The sequence below is a fragment of the Octodon degus genome, unplaced genomic scaffold (assembly GCF_000260255.1).
Source record: "Octodon degus isolate 3935 unplaced genomic scaffold, OctDeg1.0 scaffold00026, whole genome shotgun sequence".
Classification (NCBI taxonomy): Eukaryota; Metazoa; Chordata; class Mammalia; order Rodentia; family Octodontidae; genus Octodon; species Octodon degus.
In genome coordinates, this window is record NW_004524602.1 from 2,178,596 (window position 1) to 2,198,131 (window position 19,536).

At 38.5% G+C, this 19,536-nt stretch overlaps 1 protein-coding gene across 5 annotated transcripts in view; it reads left to right on the forward strand.

Moving 5' to 3' along the window:
- Positions 1 to 19,536, forward strand: part of Hmg20a (high mobility group 20A) — a 67,396-nt gene that overhangs the window by 40,086 nt on the left and 7,774 nt on the right. For 4 of the 5 annotated variants that reach the window (XM_023712536.1, XM_004628712.2, XM_023712535.1 and 1 more), the window contains 5 exons: positions 429 to 521; positions 7,959 to 8,106; positions 9,919 to 10,131; positions 14,510 to 14,642; positions 15,541 to 15,572. In XM_023712536.1, the coding sequence (XP_023568304.1) occupies positions 433 to 521; positions 7,959 to 8,106; positions 9,919 to 10,131; positions 14,510 to 14,642; positions 15,541 to 15,572 (615 nt within the window). In that variant the 5' untranslated portion in view covers positions 429 to 432. The remainder of the gene's footprint in view (positions 1 to 428; positions 522 to 7,958; positions 8,107 to 9,918; positions 10,132 to 14,509; positions 14,643 to 15,540; positions 15,573 to 19,536) is intronic. The other variant, XM_023712537.1, reaches the window with a different exon arrangement.

Genomic DNA, 19,536 nt, shown 5'->3' on the forward strand with positions numbered 1-19,536 from the left:
GTCTGATTTACTCTGCTTAATGTTACTACAAGAGGTGAAGAAGGGCCCGGGAAATGGCTCAGTAGAATAAGCGCTTGCCTAGCAAGCACAAGGGCCTGAGTTCAAAACCCTGATTCCACAAAAAAAAAAAGAGGTGAAGATTACTTTGGAAGACACTCTGTATGAATCAAATGAATTTTCCCAATTATGTCACAGTTATTAAAATCTAACTTGTTTTGAATCTGGTCAGTTGATAAGACAATAGTAGTTAAAGGCTCGTTGACTATAGTGTTTAAATTGATGAATCCCTGTCTGGAAAATAAATATTTAGGTTAATTTCTATTCTGCTGCTGATGTGATAAAAGTTAAGGAAGACTGGCTCTTAAATTTGTGGAACTTGAACTAGAAGTAATTAAGCCATTAATTTCTTTTTTAATTCTCTCTTTCAGAGAGATGGAAAGCTTGATGACTAGTTCTACCCTGCCGCCCCTTTTTGCAGACGAAGATGGCTCCAAGGAGAGTAATGATCTGGCTACCACTGGGTAAGCAGCTGCTTGGGAACACTGAGCCTCTACACAGACTTCAAAAGAAAGCTTCTGACAACATATGAGGTGCTAAAGAGGCAGTTTTGTATCATAAAAATAGAAGGTACATTTGTTGTGCTTTTGAAAAAGAGCCATTGTAAACTGCTTCAATATCTGCATTCATTACCTAGTCATCATTAAAGTATCTGCCTCAGAGCTAGCTCTCAAAAAGCAATGCATTTTGTATTCAAATGTCCATAGTTATTAAAATATTTTTCCTCAGGGGCTGGTGAGATGGCTCAGTGGTCTAAAGCACCTACTTAGAACAAGCTTAGCAAAGCACAGGGACCGCGGTTCAATCCCCCAGCACCACATGTCAGCCAGCCCCGCCCCCTGGTGGGCTGAGCTGGCCACACACACACACACAAAATAAAATAAATAAACTTTAAATAAATAAATAAAAATAAAATATTTTTCCTCAAAGGTCAGATATTTTAATGTGATTCTTCATTCAGGATGCATAGGTGCTTTAGCCGACTCATTTTGTGCTGCCCCACCCTCATCCTTCTGTGGGATCCCTGAACAAATATGTAAAGGAATATGGAAAAGAGTTAGTAGTCTACCTCTTCCCCTGAAAAATCTTTGTTCCACTTCAATTTTTATTTTTTCTAGATATTTAGGAATTTTTTCCAAAGAAGAAATATATTCAGTAATAGATTAAAACACTAGCTAATTCCTAAGATAAATTATTTTAATATTTTTTAGAGCACTTTAAAAAACTAAGACTATACTCTGGAATTGTAGTTCCTTCTCTCGCATTCATTCCTCACCTTATTAGTATCTACCTTTTGACCTTATATTCTGATGCAATTATTCCCCAAGTCTTTCCTAAAGGCAGCATAGTAACTAAGCCTAGTTCATTCAATAAAAATTTCAGTGTCTATGTGCCGACTGTTCTAGCCATTAGCTCTAAAGCAATGATCAAAACAGATAAAAATCCTAGCCTCTTTAGAGCTCAAATTCTGCAGGAAAGACAAATACTGAACAGGGTAAATAAGTAAAACACATGCTACATTGATAAAAATTCTGGATTACAGAATAAAGTATTAAAGTGGGAACTGAAGGGTTTAGGGGTGCTGTTATAAACAAAGTAGCACAAAAAGCATTTAGTGAGAAAGTGATTCAATGATGCTTTAAAGAAAGTATGGAAACTTCCTTTCTGAAGTTATCTAGTGAAGATTTTTCTAGGCAGGGGAGCAACCAATGAAAACGCCCTGAGGTGAAGCTGTTTCTGCCTTATGGAAATAGCCAGGAGGCAGGAATGATCGTGGCAGCTGCACACCAGGGGTGGAACAGAAGGAGCTGCATAGGTGCTTCTTCAGTATGCGTATAATTTACCTCATGGTCTTATTAAAATGCAGATTCTAAATTAGAAAGTCTGAGTTAGGGGGCAGAGATTCCCTATTATCTGACAAGCTCTCAGGTAAAGCCAGAGCTGCTGATTATTGTGAGTACTAGATTATGTGGGAACTTGGGGGTGTGGGGTAAAATCCTAAGTTACTGTAAGGGAGATGGCAGAGTATTGCAGGATTTCAGAAGAATGATATGGTCTTACTTATTTGATAATATGATCTAGATTGTTGTGTTGAGAACAGAGTGAAGGGAGCAGGGTCTGGAACAAAGAGACCAGTTATAGAGTTGAAGATGAGTCAAACAGGATTTGCCTGAAAGACAAATGAGAAGGGACAAAAAGGCAAACAATATTACCAGCTTTTGGCCTAAGCAACTGAAGGAATGGAATTACCATCGATTCAGTTAGGGAAAACCAAATGGGAAGAAAGTGTAGGAGCTCGGTTTTAAAAATTTAAATTTCAAATGCTGATTAGATATCTAAACAGGGATGCCAAATAGGCAGTTTGATATAAAGCTCTAAAGTTACAGGAGGCTTAGGCTAGAAAGGGAAAGTTGGGTCATCACCATATAGCTAATATTGGAAGTCATGTGACTAAGTGAGAGCACCGAAGAAATGAGTACTGTGCAGCTAGAAAAGATAGCTAAAGCCTGAGCTCTGAGAGACTCCCGCATTTAGAAGTCAAGAAGAAAAAAAAAGCCAAGACTAGAGTCAGTAAAGAGGTAACAAAAAAGCTGACAGAGTACAGGGATCTATGACCCAAATAAGAAGTGTATTTCAAGGGGAGGGAAGAGATTGACTTTGTCTGATACTTCTAATATATTGGACAAATGAAGGCTGGGAAGTGAGTTTGGATTTAGTATTCTTATGGTTGTGCCTAGATGTCCCCCAAAACCTCATGTGGTTATAGGGCTTTTTTGGAGGTAGCTGAATCTAGAGTGCGTGATTAATTGCTGGTGCGCCACATGCTGGGCTTAAATGTGTTAGTGATACACCTGCCGTAGGGCAGGTATCCTGCTTTCAATACAAGGAAAGAAAGTCTTATCTCTTGCTTGTTGCTTTTGCTGTCTTCCTCCACCACTATAAATTGTTGCTGCCCTGCCATATGCCACCCTGCCTCAGAGTCAGTTGATTATAGACTGAAACCTGTACATACTATGAGCTAAGTATCTTTTCTTATTTAACTTTGTGTTTTGGGTATTTTGGATGTCTTTGGGTAGCTCAGCAATGAGAAAAGTAACTAAGTATCAGTGTCACAAATGGCCCAGTCAAGAGTTGTGAGCACTTACATTCTTTGGATTGAATTAAGATGAAAAGAGAAAAACTTAGAATGTATAAACAGTCTTCCCAGGAAATTTTCTTTAAAAGAAGGAGAAAAATTCAGGCTTTACTTGGAAGTAGGAAAAAATATTTTTGATATATTTCATTTGGCTTTTTTAGATAACTCATAATACCACCTTGTATGCTGATTAGGCTAAATTCTAAGAATTTCTGGTGATGCTAAAAAGAATAGAATTGACAAAAACCTGTTCTTGAGTAGACAAGAAGGTGAAGGATTGAGGGTACAAATGGAAAGGTTGCTTGCTTTCGCTTAGGAGCATGGACAGTTTGTTCATGGTAACAGAAACATTGGGTGTTTTGACCATTCTCTCTGATTCCTAGCAACTTTGGTCAGAGATCTGTGGGATTGGTGTGCGTTACAGTTTATATCTAGGTGGCTCCCAAGGGCTTTATGAACTCCCGTGTAGGTTTTTCAAGGGTGACTGGATTATGGGGTTAGAGGGAGGGTCTGGGCTGAAGAAGTAGATAGAGAAACCCTAAAATATACGAGCTAAGCTTGATGAGAGATTGTAGTTGGAGCTCAGAATATCAGAATGATAGAAATGCAGAGAGTAAAGACAAGGCTCCGATTTTAGTTGAGAACAAGGACTCCATCTTTGTGTGATACACTCTAGCAGAAAATCTACCTACATTCTGCTCATGTCCTGGGCAAAGACTATAAGCGATTAGACCTAACAAATCAATTCGTCTGACAGAGGAAATTTTCCATGCAGCCCACGTTGTGGAAACTACTGGGGACTTTTGACTACATTTATATTGAAAATCAGAAGCAAAAAGTCCATTTTAATAAGTTTTTAGGTTGTAGCATAGGTACTCTTGGGGAGTTTTAGCCAGTTCTGTGTCAAAAATCAAGAGCAAATGGCACAGCTAAGTGATTTTTAAAATTTTGAGTTTCACTGGAGAGGAAGGTCAATAAAGTTAGAGCAAAGGAGAGCACATTTGCTTTTTAAAACTTAGCATTTTTGTGCGGGGGAAGTACTTTAAGATCAGGACAGTAGAAAAAATAGCCTGAGGGTATGTAAAAATCTGCAAGGACTAATCCTTCCCAGGCTCAGGAATGCAAAAGTGAAAACTGAGTTGAGAAGAGCACCCCAGGGTACCACACTCTGAAAAAATTCCCCCAGATCTGGTTTATTCAGTCATCCAGACCCTGTGAAACTTCTACAGCCAGTGATGCGAGGTAGCCTGGCTACTACTCCAGCAGGCAGCGAACAGCAGCATCCACTTGGTACTGTTTACACAGGCCTGTAGAAAGCAAGTTGTGGGGTCAGGTAGGCATCCAGCAACATTTCACAAGAAGGCCTGAGAGTCCAGGCAGTATGTTCTTGATAGAGGTCAGTGTTTTAAGCTGTGAGAATGAAACAAGGAAGTGACTGCAGGAAGTTGGAGAGGCCAGGATCATGGAGTTAAGGAAAGCCCCAAGAAGTTAGCAGTGCCAGGCCAAGAGAAAAGCCCAGAGAGCTAAAACCACCCACCAGCCCTGAATGGTGGAGCTGCCCAAGTGCTGTGGAGTACACATTACACCAGTTTACCCCATGTACTAGACACTGAACTACAAGATTTAATGTTTGCCCTGCTAGATTTCAGTCTTGCTTTGGTCCCATTGCTCTCTTTTCTCCATTCCTTTCTTTTAGAATGGAAATGTTTATCTTCTGCCATTGTATCTTGAAAGCATTTAACTTTTTAAAAATGCTTATAGGAGTTTGAGTTGATCTCAGAGAAGATTTTACATAAAGAGATGCACAGGAGACTTCTGGGAGCCAGGGCCAGAATGTTAGTTTATATCCAGTTGTCCCCAAGGGCTTCATGCTCTTCCAGGTGGGATGCTTGAAAGGTGATTTGATCATGGGGTGTTATAGCTGATTTACTGTTCGGAACTGGGCTCTGATAGAGATGGAGGTCACTGGCGGCTTTTCCTGGGGGGTAAATCTGCCTTCCCTACTCCTCCATTCAGCCACTCTCCTGTTTCCTGTTTGCCATGTTGTGAGCAGCACTTCTCTGAACTGGCTGGTCATATATATAAGTACTGAAATCTCCAAAACTGTGAGCCAAAGTGAAGTACTTCTTTTTTAGTTGTAGGTGTTGGGTGTTGGGTCCCAACAATAAAGAAAATAGGACAGTGAGTACTCTTTTCCAAAGCTAGTTTTCATATATTACTATGAAGAATATACAAGAGCTAATAACTTAAAAATTACAATTGAAATGAAATTAACAGTGAAAGACAAATTGCCTAAGAAAATTATTGAAATGTTTGGAAAATAATGCTGCCAAGATCAAATGGATCTCTGGCGGCAGTACATTTCAGACAACATGATTAACATTGTTTGCATAGCTTCTTTACGTTTTTTAAGGACTTCAAAAATGTAGGCATCTCCTGCTTTAAACCATCTATTTGTTTCCTAGGAAAGGTCAAAAAAAGTATCATTTCTTCCATTTTCTGTGCAGTGCATCTGCTCTCATTCCTTTCTCTGTCCACTATAAGCTAATATTTATTTTCCTAATTCTTCTATTTTTTTTTAAATACTATATTTCTTTAAAATGCCAGCAACCTTCAGGTCTTCAAATTTAGCAGAATCTATTTCACCTATCTTATTTGACATCAGCAGCTTTTTACTTGGTTAGAACCTCTTTCTGAAATGTCTTCCTGCCTTGTACCCTGCAACACTGTTCTCCAAATTCTCTTATTTTTCTGTGGTTGCCTTTACACTCTTCTAACACTTGCTCCTAAAATGATATTGGTTCTCATTTCTCTCCCTCCTCTCTCTCCCTCTCTCTCTCCCTCGCTCTCTCTCGCTCTCGCTCTCGCTCTTGCTCACACACACACACACACACACACACACACATACACACACACTCTGTTCTTTGCATGGTTAATGTTAAGTACGTAATCACCAGTTTGGATCCCCAGAATTATCCTTAATTCTTACTTTTCCTTTGCTGTGTATATTCAACCATAAGTTCTCTCCATGCTACCCCTTTTTTACTTTCTACTCTGTTCTGTGATAATCTCTTGCTTAGCCTATTATATTTATCTGATAGGTCTCTCTTCTCTTAGAATGCCTCTCTGCCTAGAATGTTGTTTACCTGACAGATGCTTACTCATCTTCCAAGATGTCTGTGAAACAAGAAGAGATTGTTTTTCTCACATCTTCTCTATACAGACTTCAGTATTTATACTACATTATAATTGTTGCCTATAATGATATGGAATGCTCTTTCAGAGCAGTTACTGAATTTTATTCCATCCCTTTTCTTGCCCACTTTAATGTTCCCAATCCTCCCTCTCAAAAAATAATTCCTTAGCACATGATGTTCCTTTTTCTTCCATTCCTTTATCCATATGTGATAGATTTAAGTCAGTCTGAAACTTTGCCGTCATCTATACCCTCCTTCTTTGTGCTCTTCTCAGATGGATGAGACCCTTTTGCTAAGTCATCTGGAATATGTTAGTGGGGGCAGAAAAATGTATCTATCTGATTTATTAACATTTGTACTGGGGCTAGAGTGTGGCTCAATGGTAGTCTTGCCTGGAGTGCTCAAGGCCCTTTATTTAATTCCCCGCTCTGGGTGGAGGGTAAGAGGCTATCATACATAAACATACATTTATACTTGAACTTCCTAAACTATCTTGTTTTGTTTGTTTATGGCTGACCCTGGGGGCGGGGCTTGTGCAGAATATGGTGCCAGGGATTGTCCCGAACCAGTGGGTCAGTCAACAAAGGTCACCTGGGAGAGGAGCAGGGAATTGAAGAGGGGACAAAGGACAGGAGATGGGAGAAATAGAGACAAGACAGTATTGTGATCTAGTCTCCTTTATTTAGGGGAGGTGCTGGGTATATATAGTGGAGGCATAGGGAAATGACGTCGGCGGGGAAAAGGCGCGAGTAACTAGGCAACCGGGCTATGACAGGAAGTCCCACTCCAGGGCATAGCAGGAGACTTATGGGAAATAGGCGGGGTAAAAGAACTAGGAGCTTAGCTCAGCAGAGGTAGGGGAAGAGGAACCCGGAAACCCACTTGCAATAGGATTGGAGGCCTGGAGTTATTGTGCCTCCCACAAGGGATCGAACCGTGGTCCCTGCATTTACCTAAGCTTGCCTAAGCAGGTGCTTTAGACCATTGAACTATCTCACCGGCCCCTCTTGTTGTATTTTTTAGATGATGTAATTATCAATAAACACTAGAATCCAAAAGGAAATGACCTATGTTAGGAACCATAAGTTATTGCTTATGCCTTTTAAGAACTTCGTTTTCTGTAATAGGGGCAGACTACCTCTGCAGTTCTCATCCACTAGGTGTTTCCTTTTCCCACCAGAGATCCAGAAAAGGTGCTATCTTTTGGATCCACCAAAAGATAAAAAAAGCCACACTCTTGGATGTTCAGAGCTAAAGCATGAAGTCCAAGTTGAAAAGAAAGGTCAGTTTAGGACCTTTAGAGAATTATAGTTTAGAGAATTATAATTGTTTTGGTCAGGCCTCTTCTTCATGGGACTGACCTGGTTTGATCAAATATGGGGACCATTTTTAGTAACATTCTGTACTGCCTGTGAAGACATTTACATTTACACAGATTGTAGTGGAGGGATTCATCTATATACTGATACGTACTTTTGTTGGCAAAGAAATTTATCTTGAACTTTGGTAAGAGAAGATTTTGGTGTTATTAAAAGTGAACTCTTGCACTTCTGGCTTTTCTTACTCAGTTTAACACACCCAGAGGTTCCCTACAATAGTGGAGCCCCATCGTCTACCAACAACACTGAGTTTGTGGAGGATCTCTCCCAAGGCCAGCTGCTTCAGAGTGAATCTTCAAATGCTGCAGATGGCAATGAACAGCGGCATGAAGATGAGGTAAGCTACGGCTCCAAATATCACTGCCCTCTGCAGCTTGCAGAGAAGCTAGTCAATAAAAGAGGTATTGGTTGAGGTGCGCATCACCTGGCCTTCTTCTGTTATAGGCTGACACCTTTGAAGTGTCTTACATTTCTTGGTTTATATAGAACCATATTAATGTTAATAGCACAGAAATAGACAGTTTTTTCCCGCTAAGAAATTATAGGTATGTCATATTAGGTGTTCAACTAGTACTTACTGAATAAGTGAATAACTTAAGTAATGAGTCCACATACTCTTGTTCAGGGCCATGCTGTGGTCATCAAATGTTGCAGCATGGAGCTATGTGTACCCAGAAGATTCACACCACTCACCAACTGCTTCATCTTCCTGTAGCAGTCACCTTTCTCTGAATCACACAAAGGTTCCAAATGGTGTCAGGCAGTCTGCCCTTGGTCCTTAAAAATGATCGATTATATTGTCTACATTTCAAGCACTTTTTTTCAGAAAAAATAAAACCATTGATTGATTGATTGATTGATTGGCCTCACTGTATAGCCAAACTAGTCTCAAACTAGAGATCCTCTTGCTTCAGTATCCCAAGTATTAAGATTATAGGTGTGTGCCTACATGCCTAAATTATTCTGTTGGCATTCTTAAAGATCATAATGAATTTTTAAAATTTCTAGAACATCTCAAAATCCTTAGTAGATTTATTTGTTTTCATGTGTGTAGTTGCTAGAATTGAACCCAGGTTCTTGGGAACGCTATGAACACCTTCTACCACTGAACTACAGACATCTCCAACCCCCTTAGTAAAGCTTTATTGTTACTCATGTTACAAAAACATAAAAAAAGAAAAGAAAAAATGTTAATACCAAATACACCACTTGCCAAGTGGTAAATTATCACACCAGTTTATATACTGTATATTTAGAGGATTGCAGTACTACAGTGAATACTGAAATTTTTTGTGTGTCACTTTTTATTTTTTTCTCTTCTCTAGAACATGAATTCTTGTATCTACAAAATATTAGCTGATGGGCTGTAGTTTTTGTTAAATTAGAAAGTAAAAAATGTGATGTACCCTTTAGTTTCATATGGCCAAGCAGGCCGGTTTAAATATTAGTAATGCTGCATTTTTTTTTTTTTTTTTTTTTTTTTTAAGCTTTTAAAAAACTGATTTAATCTTTGATTTTACTAATATCTCAACTTTATAAATTATACAGCTTAGGGAACAAACCATCAATCCAAAGAAGTGGTCTCATTTTAGATACATTACTGAAATTTACTAAGGCTTAGCTATTAATGTAAAAATCTTTATGTTCTCTGCTATGGGAAATAATCTGGTTTTGAATGGTATTAATGAGAAATACCTTCATGAATTATTTTTAATTCCTGTGCTACAGCTTGTCTCTTCTTTAGCCTAGTGCATGTGACATCTTATTATGATCTACTCTAAGGACATCTGTTTCTCTGGTGCAGAGCTATGTGCACTGCTACATTTCTTAGTTAGAATATTCCCCTTTCGAGAATGAAAACCTGTTAAGTGGACGAGAAGGCCAGAGCTTGCATGATCAGTTAACACAAAAATAGCCCCTATGGCCGCAGTTTGTGGTATGATACCTAAAAGGGTCTCCAAGCAAACCACCCAGAGTCCTTAGCATTGTGCTCATTTGTACCTGTGACACAATTAGAAAGCTTTGACTACACAGGGTCTTAGTCCCAAGAAAACACACTATTGTTCTATTATGTTTTTTCATGTAACTTGTGTTATTTGGGGGCACTGTTGTTGCTTAGTTTTGGTTTTTATTTTGCTTTGTTTTGTAGCAAAGAAGTAAACGAGGAGGTTGGTCCAAAGGGAGAAAGAGAAAGAAACCTCTTCGAGACAGCAATGCCCCCAAATCTCCTCTTACAGGATATGTTCGGTTCATGAATGAGCGCCGAGAACAGCTTCGAGCAAAGAGACCAGAAGTCCCATTCCCAGAAATCACAAGGATGTTAGGCAATGAGTGGAGTAAACTGCCTCCTGAGGAAAAGCAGGTGATTGTTCTTACTGTGGTTTCTGCCTACTTTGATTTTATCTCAAAAACTATTAGCCAGAAAACCAAAAAGGGTAGACTGGGGATTGCGAGCTTTTTAAAGATGAGTGTACAAGCTTCAACCAAAAGCCTGCTTATTGCAAAGTGCCAACACTGTAATAAAACCTAACTAAATACTGAGATTTTAGTTTCAAAAATCCAACTCATATATTAATATCTTTTGTCTCAAAAACAAATAACATGCATGCCATAGTTTTGCCACCACTGGGATAAACAGTAGCTTCTCATTTTCGTCACAGTGGTTAGGAGCCCAATGTAGTAGGATCCTTGTAATTCTTTTCTCTGGCACAGTGATATTTTTAAGCTGGTCCAGTGTTTGCTGCAGAGTATGAGCAGAAGAGACTAGGGTGCTTCTTAACCAAGACAGCTGTACCTCCATTTGATTTATATGTGGAGCATTCACAGCTTATTCTGATAGTTAAAAATTAAGAAGTTATAATTAGTAGCATAATGTGTTCCAGTTAATTAAATAAAGCATTATCAATTAAATAAAATTTATTAAATGTTTAAGTCCATTTGATAAAATTATATAATTCGTACAAGATTTGTTTCAGAAAAAGTTTTTACTACTTTAATAAAATTTTTCAACTAGAATTCTGGCAGAAGTAATAGAATATGAAAAATAAAGCAAAAACTACTTGAATTCTTTCCTGTAAGACAGAAATTTACCCTATTGCCAAACAGAAATGAATTTGTGTTAAGAGAGGTTAGTGGGGAATTCTGAAATGCCACTAAAGCAGAATAATGATAATAATTATAGGACAGGCTTTGGGTTAAAAGTTCCCACCCTTTCCAGCATCTGATGCGTTAACAGTCCTTAAAATGAATTCTAGACAGACTGAAATCAAAATGAAAAAATACTCTCTTGGAAATGGATTGAATTCAGAAAATTTCAAAGTGGTTAAATTAAGTTGCAACTTGAATCTCTTTGGTACCAAGCCAATAGGAAGCAATTTGTGTCATTCATTGTTTGGGCTTTACAAAACAGATCATGGGCTAATCCTACTAGGTTATTTTCTTATTTATCGCAAAATGACTATGTTCATTATTTAGATTTTCAAACAGCACAGAAACATGTAAATATAAAAGCAAAACTGGTCATTTTTTTCTGAGATAACCACTGTTAGTCACATGGGACAAAGGCTTTATGTTTGCTTTTATCAACATTTTTATTTGAAAGTAATTTTTTTTTCTTTTTTTATTTTTAGGAAGGGTCTGTAGGGTATACAGGGTCTCACTGCATATATTGGACTCGTAGTGATCCGCCTGTTTACAGCCTCTCAAGAGCTGGGATTACAGAGGCCCACCACCACACCCACTCTCATCTCAGATCGCCCCAGGGGCGGGGGTTTGAACCTCTAGCCCCTGCACCTGCTTGCAGGCACTTTAATCTGCTGAGCTATTTGGCCAGCCCTTGAAAGTAATTTCAAGTACACAAAAAGTTACTGACATAAAAATAATTAGACATCCAAACACCCATTCTGCAGCTTCACCTGTTACTAATACATCTTGACCCATTTCTCTATTTGCATATCAACTCATGTATACACTCATTTATCTAACCCCACCACCCCACCCAGCTCATGGCTATCATGTCCTTTACATCTACACATGTACAAATTTTTTGTGAATCATTTTAGAGTAAGTTACATACATAATGTCTCTTTGCACTTGAAGAGTTTGATATGTGTTTCCTAAGAATAGAGGTATGCTTTTGCATAACTATAGTAATAAAATACTATAGTCTACATATATTATTTCTTTCTGTCTTCCCTTCAATACAGATTACAGTCTAAGGTCAAGTTTCATTTTTAGCCAAATCTCTTTAGTTTTTTTTTTGTTTTGTTTTGTTTTTTGGTTTAGTTTTGTTTTGTTAACAGAACAGTCCTCATTTTGAACTCTCATGGTATTTCCTAAAGATGGGATAGGAGTTGTGCATCCTTGGTCAGAATACTGCATAGGTGATGGTGTACCTGTCTGGGCATCACATACACAGAAACAGTGTCCTTTTACTCCTCATAAGTAATGTTCAATGACTATAGTAATCAACTTCATAATTTAAATTAACAAAATACTTTTATCATTTTGGTGTTTACATTGTCCCAGACTTGACCAGTTGGGTGTCGCTTAATCTGGTTCTTGACAAGGTTTTTAACATAACTTCTGTATCTGATTTGTCTTCATTTAGAAGCAGTATCTTAATTTGATGAATGAAAAGAATAAAGCATTAAACAAAATAATCCTAGTAAGTCAATGAACTTTTAAAAATAAGAGCAGAAAAGAAAACATGTAGATACAGACTTTCTTAAAGTAGTCCATAGGGATTTAAATTTTAGACGATCCACGGTTGTTAGAAAACAGCAGTTTCATGTATGTCTAAGGTGTTTGATATTCAGACAGGTAGTGATGTTAAGCTCAACTGCCTCTGTTACAGGGTAATAATATCATTAAGCTTCTCTTCTGGATGGTTAACAACTAAAGTGTGCAGACCAAAAATTAGAGAAAAAGAAGGGCTACAAGGATAGCCAATATTTTGGCCCTAGCCCTTCAAGGTCAGTGAGGACTGAGGGCATAAGAGAACCTGTGCTATGACATCCTGAAACTCAATGGTGTCCCAGATTTTCTTATCAAGGAGATTATGGGACCACGGAGGAAAGTAATTGATGATGTAGAGTGTGCCTGAGGAGAGCCACCTAGAGAGAAAAAATTCTGTCAGGCTTTGACAGAGAGCAAATTGGTCAAGCAGTAGCCGTGACTCATCCAGATCGCTGACACTGACAGAAGATCCACAAGGTGCTGTACATGATTCCAGGGTAAATCCTGAGGGGATTTGACTGACCTTATCACATAGCAAAAGTTACATTTTTAGTTATATAGGTCTTGCTTTAACTTTTTATATAGGTCTTACCCATCCAGCAGAAAAGTATAACCACAAGGTATAAAAAGTAATGCCATATTAATATGCTGAGCTGTAAAAGGCTCAAACCAACAACTTCTAATTGCCAGTTCTGCTAATAACCCGCTTTTGTGGACTATTGAACTATATTGGGTTATTTTGCTGAATTCAAGTACCTACAATCTTTAAACTGGCTTCAAGTATGAAAAGGTCCTTTAAAGACTTCTCCAAATACAGCTTCTCTCACTACAGTGGAACACCCATCTCTGACAAAACAAAATGAAAAAGGAGGATATGTTGGAAGCCACTGAAGCTAGGAAATCGATCAAATATGTGTAGGTGGGACTTGGCCCAGTGCCTAAAGCAAACAAGCTACCTCACTCAGGAGATGAACATCCTGTGTGGCTAAGGTTAGCTATCAATTGCTAGTCAACCCAGTGTCCTACATTACTAACTTCACAAAAGTGTAAGTAAAGGACTGTTTTGTCGTGAAAAAAAGATATATATATATATATAGATGTACAGATACTTTCTCTTATTTCATTTAGAATAAAAGTTTGTACTAATATTGTTTAGACAAAATATCATGTCAGCATCTTGTCCTCTGAATACTATGAAGACAATAATATGCATTGTATTAATTATTGTAACCGTCCTACTAACGTATTTTGAAACTTTATTTTATCTTTTTCTTATTAAAATTAATTTTTAAAAAAAGTAGTAGGGGCTGGTGAGATGGCTCAGTGGTCTAAAGCACCTACTTAGAAAAAGCTTAGCAAAGCACAGGGACCGCGGTTCAATCCCCCAGCACCACATGCCAGCCAACCCCGCCCCCTGGTGGACTGAGCTGGCCACACACACACACACACACACACACACACATAAATAAATAAATAAAATTAAAAAAATAAAAATAAAAAAAGTAGTCCATTTTCAGGCTGATAAGGTGATTCCTTTTTGTGTTCTATGCCTCTGTTTGACTGTAGTACTTGGCTTTCTGGCTCCTGAAAGCCCAAATTTATATTGAGATCATCCTTCCATATAAATTGGGGTAGAGAAATCAATTCCTCCCCTCATGCTCCTGTGATACGGAGGCCTTCTTAGGGCCTTGGCGGCTGTGGGACTGGAAGAACAACGCAGTCATCTTTATGGGTTCATTATGAGAATGATCTCAGCAGAACTTGTCTTCCCTGATCTAGAAAAGGCAGTAAATGATCGAGGAAGTGAGAGTTACTAGTGTTAGTCTTTTTTTATAAGTGAGATTTTCTTCTGTTTATATGACTGTTTTTTTTATTTTCCCTTGAAGTATATTCCTTGGGTTATTTTTTCCACATTCTAATCATCCTGTTTTCTTACAGAAAATTAATATTTTAATTTAAAAAGTTATCAGCTCTTGAAAGGAATTCCTTATTGTTTTCCCTAGCGCTATCTGGATGAAGCAGACAGAGATAAGGAACGTTATATGAAGGAACTGGAACAGTATCAGAAGACTGAGGCCTACAAGGTCTTCAGTAGGAAAACCCAGGACCGGCAGAAAGGCAAATCTCATCGGCAAGGTATTAGAACCTAAGCTAAGTATATCTGTGGCTTGTCTTACTGGTGGTGACAGCTATAAAGATGTGTCTCTGTCATTGTTATATTATTCTAAATTCACTTGTAAACGTAATCTTGCAATTTTACTAAACCCAGGTTGCCTTCACTGAGAAATTTCAATGGGTTTCTATATGCAGGACAAATGATTTAGTCAATGTACTAAATTACTGTTAGTTGTTTACCTCTCTTTTCCTAATTCATAGGTATTTCTGTCCTCTAAATGTCTATTAAACTGTGTAACTGACTTGCTCTAACACTTCTAAGTCTTCCATGTACCATTTCTCCCAACCTCCAGTGATCCTCATCATGCATGCATTCAAGAGGTATTTACTGAACCCCTTTAATGAATACCAGGCCTTCTTCTAGGTATTAAAGATACAACTGTGAACAAAATAGACAAATTCCCTATCTTCAGAGGTTTTTAATCCTCTGTTAAATTGTTCATCACCCTTACAAGTTTTGCTTCCAGCTCCCCTTCTTCAGAAAGCACTGCCAGAGGAGCACACCCACAGCTAGTCTGTCGTTCTTAGCCAGTGCATCTTCTCCACTCTTGGGCATCTAGCCTGCCAAAACCATATTGTTGTGCAAACAGCCCTTGATGTGTGTTTCCTCCTCCTTCCCACTCTGTTCTCCTCAAAGGTGAGAACTGTGTCTGCTTTTCTCATGTGCCAAATGGCATTCTCTGTAGGTATGGGTTTCATTTAAGTTTTGTCAACTGACCAATTAAAACCATGGCAGAAAAGCCATAGTTTGTAAGAGCCTGCATGTACCAGCAGGATATATAGTTTGCCATAGTCACATATTTGGGTTTTGCTATTTTTTCTTTTTCAACTTAATATTTTCTGTCTTTCCTATTTTTAGATGCAGCCCGACAGGCAACCCATGATCATGAGGTAATTAGCTATCTGCCTGTTTCATACTTTGGTGTTTGAAATGCTATTGAGTTTTGTGTGACTGCTAATGTTGTTGTTTGTTTTCGTGAGTGGCAGAGTGTTTCCAGTCACATAATTCAGACTACACAAGTTACTTTAGCTTGGGGCAAATATTCAGGTTTGAGTCTGTAAAGTACAGCTCCTAACCTCGATCTGTTCATGCGATCTAAGAATGTTGTTGGCTTTCAGTGGTGATTGTGGCTGGAATTCAGAGTGATGTATAGAAGTGAGAGCTGGCTAAACACTGTAACTTGACCATAGCTGATCATTACCACATACCATAGTCTTACTCTAGAGAGATGTTATTTTGGAAATCCTCCATTTGGTTGAAATGAACCACTTGACTGCAATGTTCACAGGACATAACTAAGTAGTTGCTATCCTTTTGGTTCAGTCCCATTGACAAGATTTAGGCCTGTGATCCTAATAAATGTCTTTTTTTCGTTTTTATTTTTCATTAATATTATTTCTGTGGCAAGCTCAGGGTCCTGAGTTCAATCCACAGTACCACTAAAAAAAAATAATAATAAATATAGATCTTCCTAAACTAGGTAATTTCAGAACAGTTGTAATATAAGAGAACTGATTTGAAAGTCTTTTAATTGTTGTTTTGAACACTATTTAAAACTATCTTTAGTCTGGCATAGTGGCATATGTGTATAATCTGAGCACTGGGAGGCTGAGGCAGGAGGGCGACTTAGCAAAACAGTCTCAAACAGCTTATGCGCTAGTTTTTTTTAATAACTTCTTGTATAATAGTCCAGAAAAACAGGAAAGCATTATGACTGAAAAACAGCCACAGAATGTTCCATGGAGGAATGAGGAAAAGAATTATACATGACCCATTTTATTTTTTGTTGTTGGTGTTATGGGAGCAGGTGAGAGTGTTGGACGTTAATGAATAAGTTAATAAAAGAGTAAATATCTTATAAAACTCCTACAACATGGATTCTGCATACACATAGTTCCCTTATCTTATGAAGAATAAAATGAGAGATGCAGTAGGGTGCCCTGCACACCTCTTAGAATTCTAAGATGTCAGAGATCCTCTCTACCAGCCACTTATTTTGGCTGTGAGGCAAGTGATTTGCCTAAGACAGGAAAGACTGTACCCAGAATCACTCACTGAACCAAGATAGAGGCAGAAGTGTGGCAGAATCCCAGCCTCTGTATCACAATCTAGCACTCTTGGCACTCAGTGCATTGCTATATAGGATAAACTGTACAGTTGTTGAAAAGTGAAAATGGGCCTTGTTGCCTGAGATGTCAGCAAAATGTGTTGTGAGAAAATTACTTGGTTTGTAGTTTGGGAGTATAGCTCAGTGGTAGAGCACTTCTCTAGAATGGGTAAGGCCCTGGGTTCAATTCCTAGCACTATGGCTGCAGGGAGACAAGGATGGAGACAGAGATTATTTTTTGAAAAGAAATCTATTATATTTCTAATGGAACTTGGCTCCTGAGACATTATTACATAGGTAGATACTGGAGAGAGCTTAAATGGTGACCTGAAAGCCATTCTGCATGACAGTGGGCACTTCAACGTGGTACACAATATTAAGAGCATTCCCCAAAGAAAAAGACACTTGAAAGAAGCATGTCACATGCTCTGAAATTCTGGCCCTGAGCGTAGATCACAGAAAAATAGGTTCAGTTCAAAAAGGCCTCTGGCCCCTCACTGTTCTCTCAGTAAACAAAAAACCACTGAAGAGTATTCTTGCTACTCAGATCAGAAGCCAGGCCATGAGGCCTAGGAATCAGCTTGTGTTATTCTCAAGAAAGTGTGTGTACCTCATGCGAAGACGATAGAAACAATAATTTTGTTTCTCCTTTAATTTATGAGAAATGACAAAATGACACTCAGCCTGAACAAATTAGACCCTTTCAATGAGGAGGTAATCAAATCCTTATGATTTTAATCCCTTGAGCGATCCTTGGAGCAGCTTAAGTGTATCTGCACCCCCAGGAGGATCCTCTCCATGCCGTGTAATGTACTCAGTAATGGAAGAGTGCTGATGGTTTTTATTACCACTCTTCCGTTAAGTAGAATTTCTCTGTTGCTTTCAGAGACTGAACAGTTTCATCTAATTGCTTTAATGTTTCTTATTTTGCACTCCAAGAATCTGCACCAAGGGGCAATGTGTCAGTGTGACTGTATGGGGCTATCCTCTGCCCTTAACATAATGGGCAGCTCAGGCAAAGAGGAGAACAGAATAACCAGGCTGAGGAGGCAAGACCTTGGAACAGGCTGTTTGTACCACAGTAATAGGAGGCAAGCATGCATGCACACACACACACACAAACACAAACACACACACCCTTCCTTCTGACTGGTAGATACTAAGACCAATAGCCAAGTAACTGGTCTCATGTATGCCTGTGGAATAAAGAAAGAAACTAGACAAGGTAAGATGATTAAAATCCTAAGACTTTATTCTCAATCATTTGTGTACATATTTTTCAATCTAGTATGCCTTGTGCATGTTATGGTTGTATATCATGAGTTTCCTGTTTTCCCACAAAAACCCAGTGCCGAAGTTAAAGCATATGGTGAGCCAGGAGAGTTGAAATGTGTTTAGGATCCCTTCTGGAACCAGCCTTTCTTGCCCACACATTAGTTCTCATTGAAATCTGCTAGGAACTGGCACAAAGTAGAGTTTTGCATGTTGAAACATGGTGCTTTCAATGATAATTTGATTGTTGATTTTTAAATTGTTCTGGGAAACTTTGTTTTCTTCCAGTAGGAGGGAAAAAAAGCAAAATTTAAGTACTCAGAAATGGTTCCTTGAGTAAATACAGTGTTACAGATATCCATCTTAAGGGTCTTTGTCTGTCTTTCCTCCTGCCACGGGCAGTCCATTCCCACCTCTCTTCCCCGTTGTAAGGCAAACACAGATCTGAGGCAGGAGCACGACTGTCAGAGTGTTCCCCTAGGCTGCTGACTGGTGGGCTCTGCTGGGCACCAGAGCATTCTTGCCTTCAAAGGCAGAAGTAGTAGTAATGAGTAGAAAAGGTAACAGTCTATCTCTAACTTTAAGCATGTTTTTATAAGAATAAATTCTAGGTAGTTTTGTACTGTTTTTCATGTTATAAACGTTTTAGAATCTTCAGAGTTCACTAGCAATTTCTTCAGTACTGATTTCCTGCTGTTCTCTTTACCATCATACATTATGCAAGATTTTGAACACCACACCAAGACACTTATAATTATATTCATTATACTTTCAACTTAAATTTCATTGTAGAAATGGCAGCCAAAGCATCTTGAAATACTGATTTCATTCTTAAGGATCATTGTTGAATCTATTTTGCAGTGGTTTTGTGAGACTTTATTTTATTGGCTTATGGGTGAGTTAATTTCAGGCTTTTTTATTCCTTTTCTAGCTCACATAATTCTTAGCTTTCTCACTTGTAGAGCCTGGTTATTTCTGACTTCCTGGTTTTGTTTGTTCTTCCTGGAGAAAATCTAAAAGAGCCCCAAAGATAGACAGTTCCCTCTATGTAGATGGTTCTATTCTGATAATAGCAGTACCAGTAGAATATCAGTATTATTGTTCATGTCTGGCAGAGCTCTGCTTATAATTTTTACTGTCCACTCTGCATAGTGTCTCAGAGGGCATTTTACTTGCATGACCAGTTTCTCAATTCTTGCCTCAAGCCTCTTTCACAGATGTAGACTGTTGAGTATTCAAAGCATAGAACCAAGAAATGGTGTCCAGATTCTCCAATAGAAGGGAATACATGCAGATTTTTTAAAGGTTTCTCATTGTACAATAGTTATACCCCTGAGAAAACTGACTATGTAATTACTTGAGCTCTGTGAAACTCCAATTCCAGTGAAAAGGGGAGTATAGTCACCTTTTACCTAAACTGAATCCTGCTCACCCTATTTCTTTTTTTCTTCTCCTCCTCCTCCTCCTCCTCCTCC